The 22,816-nt window shown below is 47.7% G+C and overlaps 1 protein-coding gene across 1 annotated transcript; it reads left to right on the top strand.

Annotated features, from left to right (window-relative positions):
• Positions 1–9,807: 9,807 nt before the first annotated feature.
• Positions 9,808–14,448, top strand: LOC140393536 (probable G-protein coupled receptor 139). The gene is made up of 2 exons (XM_072479833.1): positions 9,808–9,921; positions 11,756–14,448. Exons 1-2 carry the CDS (start codon positions 9,849–9,851, stop codon positions 12,718–12,720), a joined length of 1,038 nt encoding a protein of 345 aa, XP_072335934.1. The 5' UTR covers positions 9,808–9,848; the 3' UTR covers positions 12,721–14,448.
• The last annotated feature ends 8,368 nt before the right edge of the window (positions 14,449–22,816 follow it).

Consider the following 22,816-nt stretch of genomic DNA (forward strand, 5'->3'; position numbering starts at 1 on the left):
CACAGTGGATAGCACTGTTGTTTCACAGCTCCAGGGATCCAGGTTCAATTCCCGACTTGGGCCACTGTCTGGATGGAGTCTGCACCTTCTCCCTGTATCTGCGTGGGTTTCCTCCGGCTACTCCGGTTTCCTCCCACAAGTCCTGAAAGATGTGCTGTTAAGTAATTTGGACATTCTGAATTTTCCCTCTGTATACCCGATCAGGCAGCGGAATGTGGCGACTGGGGCCTTTTCACAGTAACTTCATTGCAGTGTTAATGTAAGCCTATTTGTGACAAACAAAACATACCAGCAATAGTACAAGATCAAGCTGAAAGACTGAATAGAAAACTTCATTCCTTTGCCACCAACTCCATTTATGTCCCAGCTATGGTGGAAACATTCTATTTGACTCCAAGGTAAGTGACCAACTAAAGATTTGCATCATCACCTCTCAGACTGCCAATTTTCCACATTGATAACATCACTGAAATCCATCCTTACCTCGACTCATCTGCCTTTGTTACCTCTAGACTTGACTATTCCAATACACTTGTCTGGCCTCCCAATTTTTATCAAAGGTTGCGTTTAAATATAGATCCCAGGCCTTCAGGCCCATTAGGTGATGGCGGGGTGAGAGAATCAGTGCCCGACATGCCATGTGATATGGAGAGAAATTCAGCTATTCATAATTAACAGGCATACAAATACCTCCCAGTGGTAAACGTGCTGTGAAACCAGTATGCCACCGCACTTAGTCTCAAAAATGGAAAATTCTGTTCCATATGCATTCCCTATTTCAAACTTAATACTGTGCAATGCCATTTTTCTGATGGCTTCTTGCTGGCCAAAATATTTGAAATCTGGATAATTAATCACCTATAATACCTTTCAGAATGCACTTAATGGGAATAGTGTCAAGGGAGCGGTGATGAATCTGGGGTAATCCAGGAAGCAGCATTGATCGGGTGAGCTTTGGGCATGAGGGGAGATTTAGGAAAAAATGGAGACATCTGGGCTTAGGGATTGGTGAAGAATGCCTGAGGGAAGGTTTGGCATGGTGGAGGCAGCTGGACCAAGGAATTTGTAAATCCTGTGTATCATTGGAGGGGAGGGTAGAAGAGGTAGGGGAGCGATATTTAGGAAACAGTTGGTAGTGTAGAAAATAATCTGTGGGTCATATTTGCCCTGCAGGATGACCCTGGAGTAGCTGGTGGTTTTGTCAGAGGAGGCTGAGGGCCAGTAGCACTTGATATCATCCAGTTAGAACTGGTGATGGATGCTAATCCAATTGTGTACAAGATATGCTGAATGTTCCCTGAATTTGAGGAAGCAAGACTGGGGGCCATGCTAGGAGGAATGGCCAGGATAGATGAGTGTAAATGTTTTTGTTGGCGATGGATCAAAGTGGAGATAATGGATTGGTTGAAAAAAATAGGGTGTTGTAGAAGTGGCTCTAAATAATCGCAAGTGAATGGGATAGGATTTTTATTCTGCAGTGGGTAGAGAGGGAAGTGGTATTAGAAGGGGGTAGGGTGATTAGGGAACCAGATAGAAATGGCCTAGCACGTCTGTAAAACTTTGGATTACAGAGACTGTAGAGATGGCACGGTCGAGGAGTGGTTGGAAATACGGATACAAGAGTGTATATTGAGGGAAAGGTTTACGGAGAACAGGAAGGCAGTGAATTAGCAACATAGGATCAGGAGTAGAACATTTGACCCTTCGAACCTGCTTCACCATTCATAGCTGATCTGCTTGTGGTCTCAGCTCCACTTTCCTTTCTGCCCCTCCCCCCATAACCCTTGACTCCCCCTCACCTAACAAAAATCTGTCTAATTCTACCTTGAATCATTTTTAAAAAAATTTAATATAAATTTAGAGTACCCAATTCATTTTTTCCAATTAAGGGGCAATTTAGCGTTGCCAATCCACCTATGCTGCACATCTTTGGGTTGTGGGCGTGAAACCCACACAGACACGGGGAGAATGTGCAAACTCCACACGGACAGTGACCCAGGGCCGGGATTCGAACCCAGGTCCTCAGCGCCGGAGGTAGCAATGCTATCCACTGTGCCACGTGCCACCCTTGAATCTCGATGGAGACTTGAATCTCGATGGAGAGCTCAGATGGATGTTGAAATCAGAGGATGAAGGCCAGTCAGATCAGAAGCCGAGCGGAAAGGAGAGTGGATGCATCTATGAGAAGCTGAGTAAGGAGTGGGGGGGTTAGTGCGCATGAGTTTCAGCTGCGGCATCTGCATACGTTGTCATTTAGGGGACAAATAGGGGAGATCTGCACAAACAATGACCTGTAACTTCTGGCTAGTGGCAGAAAGCCACAGGCTGCTGATTTTGAAATTGAAAAATGCGCTCTTACCTGTGGTTGGATATCGCAGAGAAACGTCCTCTCGCTGCAGTAGCCAGGGGCCGCTAGCGCCCCGGTCTGCTCAGGCTCCATTGTGGCGCAGCAGGAGTGCAGCTCTGCCTCCTTATGACGAGGCCAGCTTTCGAACGTCCTTTGAGGGCAGGCATTTAAACAGCAGATTTATATTGAACACAACAAGCAACATGTTTGACAAGTGTTTTAAAGGTATGGAGAAGAGTTCTTTTGCTCTTTCTTTTAAACAGGCATTGCATTGCTATTGGTTCTTTTGAAGTAAATTTTATTTGATATTTTATGGTCAAAGATGATTATTTATAAGTGAGCATAGGTTGGTTATTTGTTTTAAATCTGTGGAACTATTTAAATCTGCGCTATATTATTATTTAACTTTACATGTGACATGCTTAAAAGTATTCGTATGTTTCAATTTAAGATTTTGAAAGCGTCCCAGGGTTTTTTGCTGTCACTGTCCTACTGTCCTTGTAACATCTGATATTTTTATGATTTTTGTTTATAGAGTTATAGAATCATTGCAGTCAGAAGAAAGACATTCAGCCTATCGAGTCTGCACTAACGCTGCGAATGAGCACCCTACCCAGGGCCACACCCCCACCCTATCGCCGTAACCCCACTAACCTTTGGACTCTAAAGGGTAATTTAGCAAGGCAAATCCACCTAACCTGCACATATTTAGACTGCAGAAGGAAATTGAAACACACAGTGGCAAAGGTGGCAGCAGGGGGGGAAAATGGTTAGCACTGCTGCCTCACAGCGCCAGGGACCCAGGTTCGATTCCGACATTGGGTGACTGTGTGAAGTTTAAAAAAAAAAAAATTTAGAATACCAATTTTTTTTTTTTTAAACCAATTAAGGGGCAATTTAGCATGGCCAATCCACCTACCCTCCACATCTTTGGGTTGTGGGGTGAGACCCACACAAACATAGGGAGAATGTGAAAACTCCACATGGAAAGTGACCGGGGCCGGGATCGAATCCGGGTCCTGAGTGCCGTGAGACTGCAGTGCTAACCACTGAGCCACCGTGCCGCCCAGTCTGTGTGAAGTCTGTATGCTCTCCCCACATCTGAGTGGGTTTCCTCCGGGTGCTCAAGTTTCCTCCCACAGTACAAAGATGTGCAGGTTGGGTGGATTGGCCATGCTAAATTGTCCCTTAGGGTCCAGGGATGTACAGGTTTGGTTCCGGAAACAGGGCGAGGGAGTGGACCCAGGTAGGGTACTCTTTCAGAAGGTCGATGAAGACTCAATGGGCTGAATGGCCATCTTCTGCACTGTAAGAATTCTATGGATCCAAGAAACCCATGCAGACACGGGGAAAATGTGCAAACACCACACAGTAACCCAAGGTCCGAATTGAACACGGGTCCCTGGTGTTGTGAGGCAGCAGTGCTAATCAATGTGCCACTGTGTTATTATGTTTCTGCCTTGTTTACTTCAATTATCTTATTCATTTATAATTATCTCAGAATTAAATGTTGTGTTTTGATGTTTCAGTAAGACATTTGTCAAAGCTTGTGAAGTTTAATGTAAAACATTTATTAACAAAAATAATTTTATAAACACAAAACTTTGAAACCAGTTAACTTTTAACTTTATCAGCTGAACAATGACATAAAACTACCTCAACTTTTGCAAATTTCTTGCAATAAAATGTATTTTCTCACTTAAACACAATGGTTTTGTCTATTTGTAAAGGGGACGGGAAGAAAGAAGGGGCAAGAGGAGTAAGGGGAGGGGAGGGAAGGGAAGAGGGAGAGGGGGGAGGGAGGCTTTTGACCAATTGATTGTTAATTTTGCAAGCTCAATGTCCGAAAGCAACAGCTGCCAGGTGATCTCAAATGCCCCTTGCATCACCTGGCGGAGATGATGCCTGACTCTTCTCTCATGATCCCTGCGCATGTGTCAGTGCCTCAAAGAAGTGTAATGATTTAAAAAGCAAAACTGTGAGTGTGATGCCCCAGCGGAGGTGAAGCATAACCACAGATTTTGAATCTGCACTGCATTCTGCTATATCTGCCAGACAGATAGTTCACATTAGCCTGCAGGAGGCTTGTATATGTCAACTAAGACATTAAATTTTGTTAAAGCATTTACTGAGGCATGTAAGGATGAACATTACATCAGGGAGACTCTTAGACAACACAGCTTAAATACTTTGCAAAATCCAAACATACTTTAGCTCTGAATCAGCTGAGAGGATAGGCGTGCTAACACTAGTGGCCTTGAAGGAGTCAAATAGCACCAGTATCGAGGCCATGATCATCTGAAATGAACAAACTCCGCTGTGCCGCCCATATGCTTACGATATCAGAGTCCCAACTGCCAAAACAAACCTTCACCCAATTCATGAAAGGAACCTGAACATGAGGAGAAAGGAAGTTCTTCAACGACACCTTGAAGGCTTACCTCAAGAAATGGAACATAGACATCAATGCCTGCAAGGCCTTTGCTCAGAAGAGACCTACTTAGAGGAACTTCCTGATTGAAGGGACACAATTCTTTGAGAACACCTGACGGCTAGAGGAGACCGGAAGAAGGAACTTGAGAAAGGAATACCCGTGACCTAGAGTCCAAGGACCGATATCACCTTTTGGAAATTCCTGCCAAGTGAATGATTGAAGATACGGCTCTAGGATCGGGCTCATCAATCAGACAAAGACCCACAGAACCCATGGCCAGTAACACTGTACCTTAGGTGGACGATCATACCCATTAGCGAGTGATCACCGTTCTACCCATTATAGTTCCTTTAATGGAATAATCCTCATATCAGACCAAAGTTAATCACTTTCTCTGACTCCAAACTCACTTTATACAGTAAAGTATCTTTTTAATGGAATTACCAGCCTCATGGGAAACCAAAGTTTAAAAGAAATCTTCCTTCCACTTTATTTGCTTTTTAAACATAATTATACACGCTAAACACTAATAATATAAAACATTAACTTACCAAACAAATGGCACCCATTGTCTCCTACCTCTGCTCGATGATCCTGGAACCAGAAATATATGTGCAAATAAAAAGGTGTAAAAATTTACCTAACATCAGGGCATGTCAACCAAGTTAGTGCTGTCCCTGAATTTTTAATGCAGTAGGTCCAACGCAGCACATGAGTTCAATCTGTTAATGAAAGCGTGCAGGGAATTCGAATGCCACGCACTTCCAGCACGCATGCCCATGCTTCCGCACTTCTGGGTTGTATCGCCGAACATGTGCTTAAGTCGGGGATCCGAAAGGAAGTTACGGCCCGTGACTTCCCAAGTTAGGAAAGAAAATATGTGCATGGAAAAAACAAAAGAAAGTAAGGTGTAAGACACCAAAGGTTGATTAAGAAAGTTAATTCCTCGCATATTTTTGACCATACTTTTAATGGTGACTTAATCAATACAAATTAAGTGTGAAATTCCCCCTCTGAAGCTCACGCTCTCTCTAATTCCTTTTCCTCTTTTACGATGCTCCTTAAACCTACATCTCTGACCTTTGGCCATTGTCCTTCTATCTCCTTATGTATCTCAGTATAAATATTGATTGGTAACACTCCTGAGAAGCTCCTGGCATCTTTTATTATGTTGCAGGTGTTTCATGAATATAAGTTTTTAAATGTCTTGGGATCTCCAGAAGGCATGATGGCTGGGATTCTCCGCAACAATCGCGCCCGGCGCGGGAGCGGAGAATGGAGCGTTGGGCCCGCGATGCCTTCCCACGATTATCTGCCGACCGGAGAATCACCGCCAGTCGCGCATGCGTGGTCGCGCAGCGCCGGTCGGGGGCCGTTGAAAGAGGACCCCGCGGCGATTCTTCGCGGACGACCGACCAAGTTCCCGCCGGTGTAGTTCATGTATGGTTCCACCCGGCGGGAGCTCGGGGTCGCGGCTACGATGGCCGTCCTGGTGGGGGGCGGGGGGACCTACGTCTTCGGTGCTGGCCCGCTGTGTGGGTCTGCCAAGTCGCGCGGGGCCGGCACCACAGGCGGCCACCGCGTACATGCGCGGTCCCGCAACCGGAAGTGCAGAGCCCCGTATCGGCAGCCGGAGCTGCGTGGAGCCCTCCGGGGCCCTGCAAGCCCCCTTAAAAACAAATAATCGCCACGGACTTTCTTGAAAAATGTCCGGAGTGATTCGCGCCTGTTTTCTTGTGGGCATGGGGGTCATAGACCCATTATTGGAGAATCCCGCCCATGGGGCGTCATTCTCCGACCCCCCGCCGGGTCGGAGAATGGCCGTTGGCCGCCGTGAATCCCGCCCCCGTCCCCGCCGAAGTCTCCGCTCCCGGAGATTGGGCGGGGGCGGGAATCCGGCCGCGCCGGTTGGCGGGACCCCCCGCTGGATTCTCTGGCCCGGATGGGCCGAAGTCCCGCCCAGAAATTGCCTGTCCCGCCGACGTAAATCAAACCTGGTATTTACCGGCGGGACCAGGCGGCGTGGGCGGGCTCCGGGGTCCTGGGGGGGCGCGGGGCGATCTGACCCAGGGGGGTGCCCCCATGGTGGCCTGGCCCGCGATCGGGGCCCACCGATCCGTGGGCGGGCCTGTGCCGTGGGGGCACTCTTTCCCTTCTGCCTCCGCCACGGTCTCCACTATGGCGGAGGCGGAAGTGACTCTCCCCACTGCGCATGCGCGGGAAACTGACAGCAGCCGCTGACGCTCCCGCGCATGCACTGGGAAACTGACAGCGGCCGCTGACGCTCCCGCGCATGCGCCGCATTTCCGCGCCAGCTGGCGGGGCAACAAACGCCATTTCCGCCAGCTGGCGGGGCGGAAATCCCTCCGGCGTCGGCCTAGCCCCTCAATGTCGGGGCTAGGCCGCCAAAGATGCGGAGACTTCCGCACCTTTTTGCCGGCGCGATGCCCATCTGATTTGTGCCGGCTTTGGCGCCAGTCGGCGGGCATCCCGCCGTTGGGGGAGAATTTCGCCCATGATGTGTGCTGTAATAAACTTTTGTTCAAGTCAATTAGAATTAGTTTAATGAATGGATGGAAAAGTCAGGAGCAATACAAAAGTCAGTTGAGGAATACAAAATGAGCATTTGAAGAAGTGAAAGGAAATAAGGCAGTTGACAATAGTACATGAAGTAAAACCTTTATTTGGTTTACTGGCAAATAAAGTAATAAACAAGGGACAAAATAGAATTAGCATAGATTTGTAGGAGATGACAACTTCATTAAAGTCATGTTTCTCATCGATTTATTCTTGTGTTATGAAGGTCAATGTTGAATTATGCAGAAACTCTGGGACTTAAATGTCCACAACATGTCTACCAGATGTCTACCAAGCCAGACAATAGGAAATACAACAGACTCTTGTGGGAGGCCCTGTGCAAAGATTTGGTTTGGGGCCCCTACATTTCACAGGGACAATTATACTAAATATTACCTTCTCAACCTGATGTCAATTCGGTGCACATACTATTGTGAAAAGACCTGTTTGGGACCTGTCATGAAATTCAGGTGAACATCATAGCACATACATACATACATAATGATGGACAGATCAACGGACCAATCAACACAACAGCCAATCACAGACAAGAGCATACACAGTACAAAACAGGGAACACGACACTTCCTGGGCACTGGAGCAGGAGACGGCTCAGGGCACAGACCTCATTGCCAGACACTCAGACATTCACCATGTGCTGAGTACCAGAGTTTACTATGTTAAAAGTTGATTGAAATAAAACTGCGTTGTACCATTCGCAACCGTGTTGGTTCGTCTGTGTATCAGAGTACCCAACACTTCAGGACCGGTAACATAAAAATAGTAATGCGCATTGAGAGAGAAGCATGCAAACGGGGGGGGGGGGGAAGTTCACACAGAAAGCAAAGTAGACGTTTAAGCAACGTGTAGGATGTGTTCAGAGAGCGGGTGCAGAAGGAAGACGAGAAAAGGGAGGGAAAACATGCGAGAAAGCTTCAGGGACATACAAACATGACAAAGAGAGGTCTGTGAGAAAAGAAAGGCAGATAGAAAGTGTGGGAAATAAACATACCTACGGAAATAAAAACATGAAGAATTAGATTCAATGTGACAGAGAAACAGTTGCAGGAGAAAAATCACACAACTTTATTAAATTTGAGTCTTAGATGAGTGCCACAGGATATCAACTGTGTACGGTGAAGAATATTTGACTGAGGAGAATGCTACATTTCAGAGTGATTCTGAAATTACAAATAGATGTCTTGCCCTTGAATTATCCCGCGCTCCAGTAGATTCATGAAGACTAACCTATTTTCTTCAGGAATCGGATACCTTCTTAAAAATGATATTATTGCACTCCATTATTGACAAGAAAAATGGCCCATAGATTTCCTGATTCATATGACAGGGGCTGAATTCTCCGATTGCAAACTAAGTGCTGATGCCGGCGTGGGAACAGTGGCGTTTTATGCCAGAAAAAAACAGTGCAAAAGCAGCACCGATCCTCCTTCGGGTGGGGAGCTAGCAGCCACGCAGCGGAAAGCCCCCGGCTTTACTTGTGGATATGGCCAGAGAATTGCCGGGTCAGTGGCTGCACATGTATACGGTGGCGGCCTGAGGCAGCTGCGCCATGCAACATGGTGCCGGCCGTGCGTGGACCCGCCCTGCCAAAAAACGCCCCCCTTTGACCAGGCTCTCCACCTCTGGACCACCACCCACCAATGCTCCTAGCCCCCACCAAAGCGCCCCCTGCCCGCGGAATGGCTCCCACCCAACTGTGGCGGCGCTGGACACAGTCCGCAACCGCCACGCCGGGTTCACAAAAAAAATATACCATGAGTGACCCATGGCGTCGGGAACTGGCCCATCGGGGGCAGAGCATTGAGGGAGGGCCTCAGGTGACGTCCTGAGGCTGGCGTGAGACGTACTCTGTGAGTATGCCGTTTTCGAGGGGACGGAGCATCACAAAAATGGCGCCGCCCTAGATTTCGACGCAAACGAGGATTCTCCGGCCGATTGCCGAACGTGATTTCGGAGACTCCGACCGGAGAATCCCGCCCCAGACCTTTATTAAGTTTCAGTGACCCACAGTATAAAGTAACTTGGCTTCATAAAAGTTAACCTTTCAATATCCGGAGTAAGTTAGATGGCAGAAGAGGTTGAAAAATAAAGCCAGAATAAACAAAATTGTTTGAAAGACACACAGTAGCCAATTTATTACCACAACAGCTGCAGCCAGGAATATTCAGTAATGAGAAGGTGGCACAGTTTGAGTGAATTTAATCATGAAGAACTTTATGATATCATTATATTGGAAATCCAGCATTAAATTGTCCACCTTAATGATTGTCTAGGTAATCATTAACACTTCAGTTCACATATTGTCTGCCTATTACTTGCAGATACCAAAACGAAAGCCAGCACTGCTGTGTTTACTGAGAGAAATGACAAAATGAAATAAAGCAATAAAGTGTCTTAAGATATCAGCAATGACAAGTCTACAGGAACATTGAACAGACCTTCCTGAAGCTGGGAGCTCTGTTATTAAAAATGGATGAAGAGCACTGGATGATGAAACTGCAGAAAGTCTTCTACCCTCTTCTTGCGGTGATTGGAATTCCATGTGAGTACATGCCTGCCTGGAAGACTTCAGTGAAATAAGCTTCATTTAACACCACAATGCCAACATAACGCTGTGTCTTTGTAGGTATGTTTACGCAGAAGGTTTGCAACACTGACAGGCTTTGCAATGACAAATCGCTTTTGTTAAGTGTGCCACAAGCTGATTCATTTTTATCATTATTCTGAAAATGAAAATTTAAAACAAGAAAATTACATTGAAATTGCTGCTCTGCCGCAAAATGGGCTTCCATAGGCAGCCCGTACACCAGCTTCACGGCTGGGGTTTGGGGCTGGGGGTTAAACCCTGCCTGCTTTTTGGGGTATTACCTCAACAGCAAACTCAGCAATATGGGGACACTGTGGCCTTTAAAACTATTTAAAGTTTGAAGAGGTTTTTGGGGGTTTAAAATGAACTCAGCCAGACAATAAATCTTTAATGCAAATGGGTAAAATTATGATGTTAACCAAACCTAATTAACCAAGCGGTTCAGATTATATGAAGGCTATTCTCTCAATATGTTCAAAGGTCTGGGAGTCATGGTTCAGCAGGGAACTCGTGTGTAAAAAGTTATTTTAAGCATTTGTATTGATTTTGGAATGAATTACACATGTATTACAGCATTAATCCGTTAATACTATTTTGTTTAAAATATTATATGGAAATATATAAATTCTTCAAGTATTACAGTGTTCAAAATGAGAGGATTGTATCATTGGATCTTTGTGTGATACATTAAGGGCATCCTTTACATTCTGTCCACTCCAGTCATGACTTCCAAAAGTACTGATGCCTTCAAATGTCAGATCAAAAACAGATCATATCTAAAGTAATGTTCATCAAAGACAAACTCACCAAAAGACATGATTAAAATTCATAAGTGTGCCTGCAGCTGTCATTGCAAAAAGGCCGAATGTGGCATCGGAAAATACCACTTATTCCCCTTGAAAATACTTCAAGATTATTCATATTTTCAAGATTATTATTAGCTATAATTATTCATCTGTATTCTATAAACTACAGGTTTCACCACATCACAGGCTGCAATCTTATTTCTATTAAATCCCATTGTCATTCCAATTTTACTGACACAAGATATTCATGAGATTTTGTACTTATCACTAGTTAGTAAATTTGCCAACAGAGAATTCATTAAAGTGTCATTCTTGCAGACTTGCACTTATATTTCTCCTTATCGCATCTCTCAAAGACATACCAAAGTATGACTTTCTTTCTCCAGGTGAAAACAACAGCTATTTTTTTGTGATAGAAAAATCCCTCAACAGTCATATGATGAATGACATCTTTTTTTTGCTGGTATTGGGAGAAGAGAGAATGTGGGTAAGCAATGGGTTACTGGGTGAACCCTTGCTCTTTTTCAAATAGTGCTATAGGATCTTCATATCTATCTGAATAATTAACATGGGCTAGACAGAGGTCGGAATTCTCTGATCGTTGCGATTTCCCCACCGGCAGCACAGCCCTGGCAGTGGATTTCGCGACCGGGTTGGGTGGTTACAATGGGAAATCCCATTGACAATCAGCGGGAAGATAGAATCCCGCCACCAGCGAATGGCGTGCAGCCGAGGACCAGAGAATCCCTTCCAGAGCTGCAATTTATTTGCCCATAATAGGAATGCATCTTTGACAATACAGTACTCCATCAGTAACGCAGGGACTATTGTCTAAATTGTGTGCTCAAACCATTGAAAAAGGGCTTGAATCTACGGTCTTGAACATTTTAACAATGATTCTTAATATCTGTATTGTGAAATCTTTATCTGTAATATCGTGAGTAATGCTAAATACAGCGTTAATTTTTACGTTTTTTTTTCAGCAAACATCGTGGCCTTCTTAATATTCTGGCAAAGAAACTGCCTGGTTTCCAAATCAAGCACTTATTATCTGATGGCAATTTCAGTTGCGGACACCCTGGTGCTTCTTCTCATTGTAATAATTGAGCTAGTTCTCAGGTTCCACATCCTTGAACCATTTTGGGCGAGAGATCCATGGTGTACTATCAGGGATATTTTAAATTATGGTGCGTACAATGCTTCTGTCTGGCTTGTGGTTACCTTCACAGTTGAACGTTTCATTGCTATAAGTGGTTTTAGACTCAAAACTAAATTATGTACCTCAAGATGTGCCATCATGGTTATAACTCTCACTTTCGTCTTAAGTTATTTGCTCGCTATTCCGTATTTTTGGTCGAATCACTCTCAAACGATGCAGATTTTTAACAATGTAACAGAGACATTTGAAATTCGGTATGCATGTGTTTACAAACGAAACATTTCACATTGTTTTGTTCATGGACTGGTGTGGTTTCAAACAATTTTAGATTACATTATTCCATTCATACTTATTTTCACACTGAATGGTTTAACACTTAGGCTAATTGCGCGGAGCAATAAGGTGCACCACTCCAGTAAAGTGAAGGGAATGGGCAACTCAGCAAGTTCTCTTTATTTCAGGGCTCAGAAAAGGAAATCAGTTGTCCTCCTGATTACTGTTTCAATGAGTTTTGCACTCTTATGTGCTACGAGACTAGTCACACAGCTTATTCTGCGTATCGCATACTATGATATTGACCGGGCAGACTATTCGCAAACCATTAATGTTGTTGCTGATATTGGTTCTATGCTGGACTTGACCAATATGGCAATTAACATGTACCTATACGCATGTACACAACCCAAATTCCGGAAAGAGCTGCTATATTGTGTAAATGCCATGGTGTGCCCTTGCAAATGCTGCAAACATATGCATGCCGATTCTCCAACAGCCATCTATCAGCTGTGAAGCATGGACATGACATTGGGAGGTGTAATGCATTCTAGTGGAATACCAAATCTTACAATTATCCCTTATCTGTAAACTAATTGCTGCACCCAAAACAATTCCAAAGCAGTAAATGTGCTTCAGAGTAATATCAAATCTGAACCTCCTACCTCGGCCTCTTTAAGCTTGCAGTTTGTGTTATCAGGTTAATAGCAAAGCATATTCAAAAGCATTTGAAAATAGACTGTCACAGTACAACCTGGAGGGGACAATCCTTTCCTTCCCACAATCCACATCTAACGAGACTTGGTAATAGTGATCAGAAGCAAGAATTCAAGCTGATTTTATTTCTTCCTACACAGGAGTGCTGAGGGCATGTGCAGTGCCTCTTCAGCTGCTCTCACTGAGATTAACTAACTCAGCAGAGATTGGAGATTCAGTTTGTGAACTTACTGGTTAGTATGACTCAGCTACTCACTAGATGAACGTGAGTCATATTCACAGCAAAGAAAGAAGTCATTTAGCCCATTGGGTCCATGTTGGCTCTCTGAAGAGCAATCTAATCAACCCTATTCTCCCGCTCTACCCATGTCAATTTGCAAGTTTATTCCCCTCAAGTGCCCATCCAATTCCCTTTAGAAATCATTGATCATCTCTGTTCCCACCCCGTCTAGGCAACAAGCTCCTGGTTGTTAACTATTAACAGTATAAAAATAATTCTTCCTCGCATCGCCTGCCCAAAATCTTGAATCTGTCTCTCCTTATCCTTATATGGTCAGTTAATGGGATTAACTTTTCTTTGTCTAATTTAACTAAACCTGTCATAATCTTGATCTAGCCTTTTGTGTGGTACTTTGGTCAAACGGCATTTAAAATCTTTTTCGACATCTCTTTAACCTTCTCCGTTGCCTCATCAAAAAATTAATACAATTTAATTCAGTTAGGTTAATCCATTTTATCTACCTTCAACAAATCCATCCAATTAATTAATCCTTAATTAATTCAAACCTCCCCACGTGCTTAATCTTTTCCCCCTGATTATTGTATCTAAAACCTTGGACATCACCGATGTTAAACCCACAGGCCTGCAGTTACTCAGAATATTCCCATGTGTTTTCTTGAATAAAAGTGTCACATTCTCCACTCTCCAATCCTCTGGCACCTACCCCACCCCCACCTCCCTTGTACCACAATAAGATTGGAAGATCATGGCAAACCCTTCTGCTATCTCCGCTCCCACGTCCTTGCGCAACCTGGAATGCAAGCTATTTGGACCATCTACTTTAAATGTAGCCACCTTTCCAGTACATGCTTCATATTAATTTTCATCCCATCAAATACCTCTACCACCTCTGCTTCAACTGATATTTTGTCAGCATCCTCTTTATCAGTAAACACGCATACAAAGTACTCATTAACTATTTTAGCTTTGCCCTGTGTCTCTCAGCATATATCAACCTCTTTGTCCCGAATAGGGCCCACCCTGCCTCTTACTATCAGCTTACTATTCACGTGCCAGTAGAAGATTTTTGGGTTCCTCTTTATGTTAACTCCTTTGCTATTCTCATATTCTCTCCATGCCAATCTTATTTTCTATTTTATGTGGAGACAGGGTTATTGAATATTTTCAGGCTGAGTTAGATAGATTCTTGACCAACAATGGAGTCAAAGGGTATGGGGAGGGGGGATAGCCAGAAAAGTAGAGGTCAGAATCAGATCAGCCATGATTTTAACAAATGGCAGTGCCGACTCGAGGGGCTGAATGGCCTACTCCTGTTCCAAATTCCTATATCCATATCTCAATTTACTGGATTGACCAGGTTCTCACTTGAAGAATTCATCTGACTTGTATCATACACCCTCTTTTTTCCCCCCCCGTTTCATCATGTTCGCATTTTACCTCATCATCTAAATAGTTCTGGTTGGGTTCTCTATCTTTCGTCCTTTTTGGAATGTACTTAGCCCACTTGAGTTAACAAGGAAGCCAAATACATGAAACTGGGCAACATGAATCAGCCAGTACAAATTCTTTAATTGCTTGTGCTCTGTTTCTGTAGTATAGTGGTTATCACCAAAGGTCCTCGGTTCGAAACCAGGCAGAAACATCGTCAGGAATTATTCGTTTAAATGTGAGGAAACGTTGATCAAAGCAGTTGGACTTAATGGGCCTGTCTTTAATGTTTTAAAAATTCTAATAAATATGAAAAGTGTTGCTATTTTTACAATGTCACCAACGTATGTATTTTTACCTTTCAGCGTTCATTTTCTCATTGTAACTCATGTATTTACACAGAGGTCACTTCTCTCAGCACTGGGACCCTCTTGAAAATCACTTTTAAAAGTTGCCACATCACAGTTAGTTGCTGTAACATTACAGGCTGTTACATTGAGCAGTGACATAATGGCAAGTAGTGTGTCAAGTAATAGCACATCACCCATAATAATGGATTATGATAATCGAACAGAACATTAAAAAGAAGGCGAGTTTTTAAAATTCAAGACATATTGTCAGCAATAAATCCAAATAAAGGTCTGGGTCCAGATGAAATGCTTCCCTGAATTTTAAAGTTAGCAGGTGGTGAACTGGCTCCAATCGTGACTGTGATGAATGATATGTGTTTACATATGTACCTTTAATGCGTAGGCCCCTTTAAGACTGGGTTTGGAACCCTGGGGGACTCCGCCTCCGGCTCCACCCCCAGGAAGCTGTATATAAGGTTACGTTCAGTAGGCAGTGTGCAGTGAGCACACTTCTCAGCAGCTGTCTAGTTTTCTAGTTATTAAAGGAGTATTATCAAACTCCTCGCCTGAGTCGTAATTGAGGGTATCTCAATTTAATAACCAGACTACATCAAGATGGACAGCGGTCTAAAGCCGGAGAAGCTCAATTTGGACGCTCGGTCACCGGAAGCCACTGAAATTTTTAAAGTATGGCTCCGGTGCTTTGAGGCCAAATGGAGTTCCTCAGAGACTGAAGTTGACGGACCTCGCAAGCTGAGCTTACTACATTCCCGGGTGGGCCACCAACTATCCTCCGTGATCGAGAAAGCTACGACGTACGAAACGGCGGTTGAAATCCTACAGAAGCGCTTCGTAAAGCCGATAAACGAGGTATACGCCAGACATTTGCTCTCGACCTGCCGCCAGCGCTCTGGGGAAACGCTACATGAATACTTGGAGAGACTCACTGCGCTCGCCAGGAACTGCGACCATAAAGAGGTGACGGCAGAAGTCCACATGAACTTACATATTCGGGATGCTTTCGTGTCCGGTATCCGATCCACGTACATCCGGCAGCGGCTCCTAGAAGACGGAGCGAAGGACCTCCAAGGCACGGTAACGCTCGCCTCTTCCCTGGAAGCGACCCACCATAATCTCCGCACGTACTCCGCGGACCTTGCGAACCCCTCTCGATCCCTTCCAGACTCGGCCACGCTTCAGGCCTGCTCCGCGCGGCGACCCGCTCACACTGGGGGCCCCCAATGCTATTTCTTTGGGCAAGGCCAGCACTCACGCCAGCGTTGCCCAGCCCGCTCCGCTATCTGCGATGAATGCGGAAAGAAGGGGCACTTCGCGAAGGTCTGACTGGCTGGGCCCAAAGGCCAGAAACAAAAGTCTCATCGGGCCCAGAAATGGAACTCCCGGGACACAGGCCCCGCAACGCGGCCGCGCGGTGGCCAGACACGCCTACTTCCAACGCGTCATCGGCCTCGTGTGAGTCATGGGGGCGGCCATCTTGGCGGTGGCCATCTTCAAAACCCAAAACGTGCGACCGATGGCGGCGGCCATTTTGCGAGTCCGATTCAACCGAGGACTCTGACTGCCCGCAACTAGGAGCGATCACGCTCGATCAATCTCGGCCGAAGCACCTGCGAAACTCAATGATGCAGGTTCAAATCAATGGCCGCGACACCCCCTGCCTTTTTGACTCCGGGAGCACGGAGAGTTTTATCCATCCAGACATGGTAAGACGCTGCTCCCTGCGCACTTATCCCGCATCCCAAACTATCGCCCTCGCATCTGGGTCTCATTCGGTCCAAATCACGGGGTATTGTGTCGCGAACCTCGCTATCCAAGGCGCCAAATACGCCCGTTTTAAACTTTATGTCCTCCCTCACCTCTGCCCCACTTCCACTTCCCCTGCTGCTCGGTCTGGACTTTCAGTGCTGCCACCGAAGCCTGACCCTGAAGTTCGGCGGACCCCTGCCCCCGCTCACAGTATATAGCCTGGCGACACTCAAAGTTGCACTACCCCCCTCTTCGCGAACCTCACCCCCGACTGTAAGCCCGTCGCCACCAGGAGTCGGCGGTACAGTGCCTTTAAAGTGACTTTCATCAAGTCAGAGGTTCAGCGGCTACTAAAATAAGGGGTCATAGAGGCTAGCAACAGCCCTTGCAGGGCACAAGTACTGGTAGTCCGCTCCGGGAAAAAACAACGTATGGTGGTGGACTATAGCCAGACAATAAACCGCTTTACGCAACTCGATGCGTACCCACTTCCCCGCATAGCAGAAATGGTGAACCAAATCGCCCAGTATCGAGTATTCTCCACGGTCGACCTAAAATCGGCCTATCATCAACTCCCTATCCGCCCAGAGGACCACCCCTATATAGCCTTCGAAGCAGCCGGTCGGCTCTTCCACTTCCTCAGGGTCCCTTTCGGGGTCACAAACGGAGTCTCAGTTTTCCAAAGGGCAATGGATCAAATGGTGGACCAGTACGGCTTACGGGCTACATCCCGTACTTGGACAACGTTATCATCTGCGGTCATGACCAGCAGGACCATGACGAAAACCTGAGGAAGTTCCTCCAGACCGCCCGGGCTCTCAATCTGACATACAATAAAGAGAAATGCGTGTTCCACACAACCCGGCTACCCATCCTCGGCTACGTTGTGGAAAACGGGGTCCTAGGGCCAGACCCCGACCGCATGCGCCCCCTTAAGGAACTTCCCCTCCCCGTAGCCTCAAGGCCTGGGGCTCTTTTCCTATTATGCCCAATCGGTCCCCAGATATGCGGATGAAGCCCGTCCACTCATTAAGACCACGGTTTTTCCCCTAACGGCTGATGCTCAGTCGGCCTTCAGTCGTATCAAGGCCAATATCATCAAGGCCGCCATGCATGCGGTGGACGAAGCCATTCCCCTCCAGGTAGAAAGCGATGCATCAGACGTTGCCCTGGCTGCCACCCTCAACCAGGCGGGCAGACCGGTAGCGTTCTTCTCCCGAACCCTCACCGCCTCGGAAATTCAACACTCTGCAGTCTAGAAGGAGGCACAAGCCATAGTGGAGGCTGTGCGGCACTGGAGGCACTACCTAGCCGGTAGGAGGTTCGCCCTCATCACCGACGAATGGTCGGTCGCCTTTATGTTCGATAACGCACAGCGGGGCAAAATAAAGAATGATAAAATTCTGAGGTGGAGGATCGAACTCTCCACCTACACGTACAATATTACAAATCATCCGGGGAAGCTCAACGAGTCCCCAGATACCCTGTCCAGCGGCACGTGCGCCAATGCGCAGAAAGACCATCTGCGGGCCATCCACGATGACCTCTGCCACCCAGGGGTCACACGATTTGCCCATTTCATCAAGTCCCACAACCTACCTTACTCCACCGAGGAGGTCAAGGCCATGACCAAGCCTTGCCGGATCTGTGCGGAGTGCAAACCGCACTTCTATCGACCAGACAACGCTCGCCTGGTAAAGGCCTCTGGGCCCTTTGAGCGACTAAGCGTGGACTTCAAAGGGCCCCTCCCGTCCACCAACCGCAACACCTACTTCCTCACTGTCATCGACGAATTCTCCCGCTTCCCATTCGCTGTCCCCTGCCCCGATACGACCTCGGCCTCTGTAATCAAGGCACTGCACAGCATCTTCACCCTGTTTGGTTTCCCCGCTTATATCCACAGCGACCGGGGTACATCGTTCATGAGCGATGAGCTGCGTCAGTATCTGCTCAACAACGGCATCGCCTCGAGCAGAACGACCAGCTATAACCCGCGGGGTAACGGGCAGGTGGAGAGGGAGATCGCAACAGTTTGGAAGGCTGGTCTTCTAGCCATACGGTCAAGAAGTCTCCCAATCACCCGCTGGCAGGAGGTCCTAGCCGATGCCCTACACTCCATTAGGTCGCTCCTCTGTATGGCCACGAACGAGACCCCTCACAACCATTTGTTTGTCTTCCCCAGGAAGTCCACCTCTGGGGTCTCGCTTCCACGTTGGCTGACGTCTCCGGGACCAGTTCTACTCCGGAGGCACGTGAGGAGCCATAAGACAGATCCACTGGTCGAGAGGGTCCAACTACTACACGCAAACCCTCAATACGCCTTTGTCGAGCACCCCGACAGCAGGCAGGACACCGTTTCCCTGTGAGACCTGGCACCCGCTGGCTCGCCCACCGACTCCCCCCCTTCCATCGACGCTCCCCTCCTCGCACCGGCGGTCGACTCTAGAACATAGAACATAGAACATTACAGCGCAGTACAGGCCCTTCGGCCCTCAATGTTGCGCCGACCTGTGAAACCACTCTAAAGCCCATCTACACTATTCCCTTATCGTCCATATGTCTATCCAATGACCATTTTAATGCCCTTAGTGTTGGCGAGTCTACTACTGTTGCAGGCAGGGCATTCCACGCCCTCACTACTCTCTGAGTAAAGAACCTACCTCTGACATCTGTCCTATATCTATCTCCCCTCAATTTAAAGCTATGTCCCCTCATGCTAGACATCACCATCCGAGGAAAAAGGCTCTCACTGTCCACCCTATCCAATCTGCTGATCATCTTGTATGCCTCAATTAAGTCATCTCTTAACCTTCTTCTCTCTAACGAAAAAAGCCTCAAGTCCCTCAGCCTTTCCTCATAAGATCTTCCCTCCATACCAGGCAACATTCTGGGAAATCTCCTCTGCACCCTTTCCAATGCTTCCACATCCTTCCTATAATGCGGCGACCAGAATTGCACGCAATACTCCAAATGCGGCCGCACCAGAGTTTTGTACAGCTGCAACATGACCTCATGGCTCCAAAACTCAATCCCTCTACCAATAAAAGCTAACACACCGTACGCCTTCTTAACAACCCTCTCAACCTGGGTGGCAACTTTCAGGGATCTATGTACATGGATACCGAGATCTCTCTGCTCATCCACACTGCCAAGAATCTTACCATTAGCCCAGTACTCTGTCTTCCTGTTATTCCTTCCAAAATGAATCACCTCACACTTTTCTGCATTTAACTCCATTTGCCACCTCTCAGCCCAGCGCAGCAGCTTATCTATATCCTTCTGTAACTTGTAACATCCTTCTGCACTGTCCACAACTCCACCGACTTTAGTGTCATCTTCAAATTTACTCACCCATCCTTCTACGCCCTCCTCCAGGTCATTTATAAAAATGACAAACAGCAGTGGCCCCAAAACAGATCCATGTGGTACACCACTAGTAACTGGACTCCAGTCTGAACACACTGACAGCGCCCCCCCCCCCCCCATAGCGCCCCCCTCCCCCCAGCCGGCTGAGAAGGTCGACATGGGCAATCAGACCACCCAAAAGACTGAACTTGTAATTCCACTTCACCCCCGACGGACTATGCGTTTTTTTTTTTAACGGGGGTGAATTTGATGAATGATATCTGTAAACATATGTACCTTTAATGCGTAGGCCCCTTTAAGACCGGGTTTGGAACCCTGGGGGACTCCGCCTCTGGCTCCGCCCCCAGGAAGCTGTATATAAGGTTATGTTCAGTAGGCAACGTGCAGTGAGCACACTTCTCGGCAGCTGTCTGGTTTTCTGGTTATTAAAGCCTTTGTATTATCAAACTCCTCTCCTGAGTCGTAATTAAGGGTATCTCAGTGAGCAAGAGTCAATCAACACCAGCTGCTTTCGAGACCAATGGAGACAAGCTAACAGCTGTGGCATATTCAAAATGGGGAATCTACATCAGCCAGAAAACTACAGACTGGTATCTCTCACCAACGTGGGGTGTCATTCTCCGACCCCCCAGCGGGTCGGAGAATGGCCGTTGGCCGCAGTGAATCCCGCGCCCGCCGGTTACCGAAGTCTCCGGTACCGGATATTCGGCGGGGGCGGGAATCAGGCAGCGCCGGTTGGCGGTCCCCCCCGCTAGATTCTCCGGGCCGGATGGGCCGAAGTCCCGCCGATAAATTGCCTGTCCCACCGGCGTAAATTAAAGTACCTATTTACCGGCGGGACAAGGCGGCGTGGGCGGGCTCCAGGGTCCTGGGGGGGCGCGGGGTGATCTGGCCCCGGGGGTGCCCCCACGGTGGCCTGGCCCGCGATCGGGGCCCACTGATCCGCGGGCGGGCCTGTGCCGTGGGGGCACTCTTTCCCTTCCGCCTCCACAACGGTCTCCACCATGGCGGAGGCGGAAGAGACTCTCCCCACTGCGCATGCGCGGGAAACTGTCAGCGGCCGCTGACGCTCCCGCGCATGCGCCGCCCCGACATGTCATTTCCGCGCCAGCTGGCGGGGCAACAAAGGCCGTTTCCGCCAGCTGGCGGGGTGGAAATCCCTCCGGCGTCGGCCTAGCCCCTCAATGTTGGGGCTCGGCCCCCAGAGATGCGGAGCATTCCGCACCTTTGGGGCTCGCAATGCCTGTCTGATTGACGCCGTTTTGGGCACCAGTCGGTGGACATCGCGCCGTTTGGGGAGAATTTCGCCCCAGATTTTCAAATTGGCTGAACAAATTGTTCATTCAGGAAACAGTTTGAAACTCAGAATATTCTGGGAGGTGGTCAGCGTGTTTTCCAGGCAAAAAGAATCTGCTGAAACATAGCTTTTACATTCTCGAAAGAGATGGAACTACTCAGATGACCATACTGGGGCCGGGATTCTCTGAGCCATCGCCGGGTCGGAGAATCGGCGGGGCGGGGCGGGGGGGTGGGTGGGGGGGGAGGGGTGCTCGGGAGAATCTCGCCACGCCGCTCCGATGCCGGGCTGCCGATTCTCCGACCCGCCAATCACACCCGCATGGTTGCCGCGGCGCAGGGTGGGGGCTGCTGAAACAGGCCCCCACGGCGATTCTCCGCGGGCGATGGGCCGAACTCCCCCCGGTATGGTTCAAATCTGGTACCACCCGCCGGGAGCCCTGACCCGCGGCCGATGTGGCCTGGTGGGGGGCGGGGGGATCTGACTCGGGGAGGGGGGGGGGCCTCCACGGGGTTCAGGCCCGCAATCGGGGGCTTCCAATCGGTGGGCTGGTGCTATCTGGAGGGGGCCTACCTCCTTCCACGTGAGCCAACTGTTCGGTCGCCGACATGTTGCTCCGCGCCGGCGCGGAGACAGCAACCACGCGCATGCGCTGGCACGGAGATGGCCATTGCGCACATGCGTGGACCCACGCAAGCCGTGCAGAGCCGGCTTTCAGTGTTGGAGCAGCGCACGGCACTCCGGTGCCGTTCTAGCCGCCCCCGAAGAACAGGAGAATTACTGGTCCAGCAGGCCCGTTGACGCCAACGTAGCTCGGTTTTGACGCCGGTGTCAACATTTGGCCGCAATATTGGAGAATCCCGGCCAAGATTTCTCAAAAGCCTTTAACAAAGTTCCTCCGTAAGCTCTTGTCTAAACTCCACTACTATGGAATTGGGGAAATATTTATTAAATTGGATCTGATACTCCCTTACCAACATAAGACAAAGATTGTTGTGTGGTGGGGAATCATCCTCTCCTTGAGCTGTACTCTTTGGAGCACCCCAGAGAACTGTGTTGGACCTTTACTCCTCTTCACGTACATAAATGACCTTCCCGACAAGTTAAAGAACAGGGTGTGACTCTTTGCAGTTGGTTGTGTGGTTTATGCATCAGGAAAACTCAAGATCATATCAGTTCACTGTAAGATAATCTTTTGGAAGTGCAAAAATAGCAGAGCCAATTGGAGATGGCATTCAATGCCATAAAGTGCTGTGTGATGTTCATCACTCACCAAAAAGATCCAGCAACAGATAGCTTTAAGTTCTCTAGTCAAATTCTCCAACAGGTAAATTCAGAATCATACCTGGGAGTGCATCGTAACAATCTGAGTAATCTTCAATGGGGATTTCACATTCAACTGATAACATCCAAACGAATCTTTGGCTTTGCAACAAAATTATCAAG

This window comes from Scyliorhinus torazame, chromosome 17 (genome assembly GCF_047496885.1).
Source record: "Scyliorhinus torazame isolate Kashiwa2021f chromosome 17, sScyTor2.1, whole genome shotgun sequence".
In the NCBI taxonomy this organism is placed as follows: Eukaryota; Metazoa; Chordata; class Chondrichthyes; order Carcharhiniformes; family Scyliorhinidae; genus Scyliorhinus; species Scyliorhinus torazame.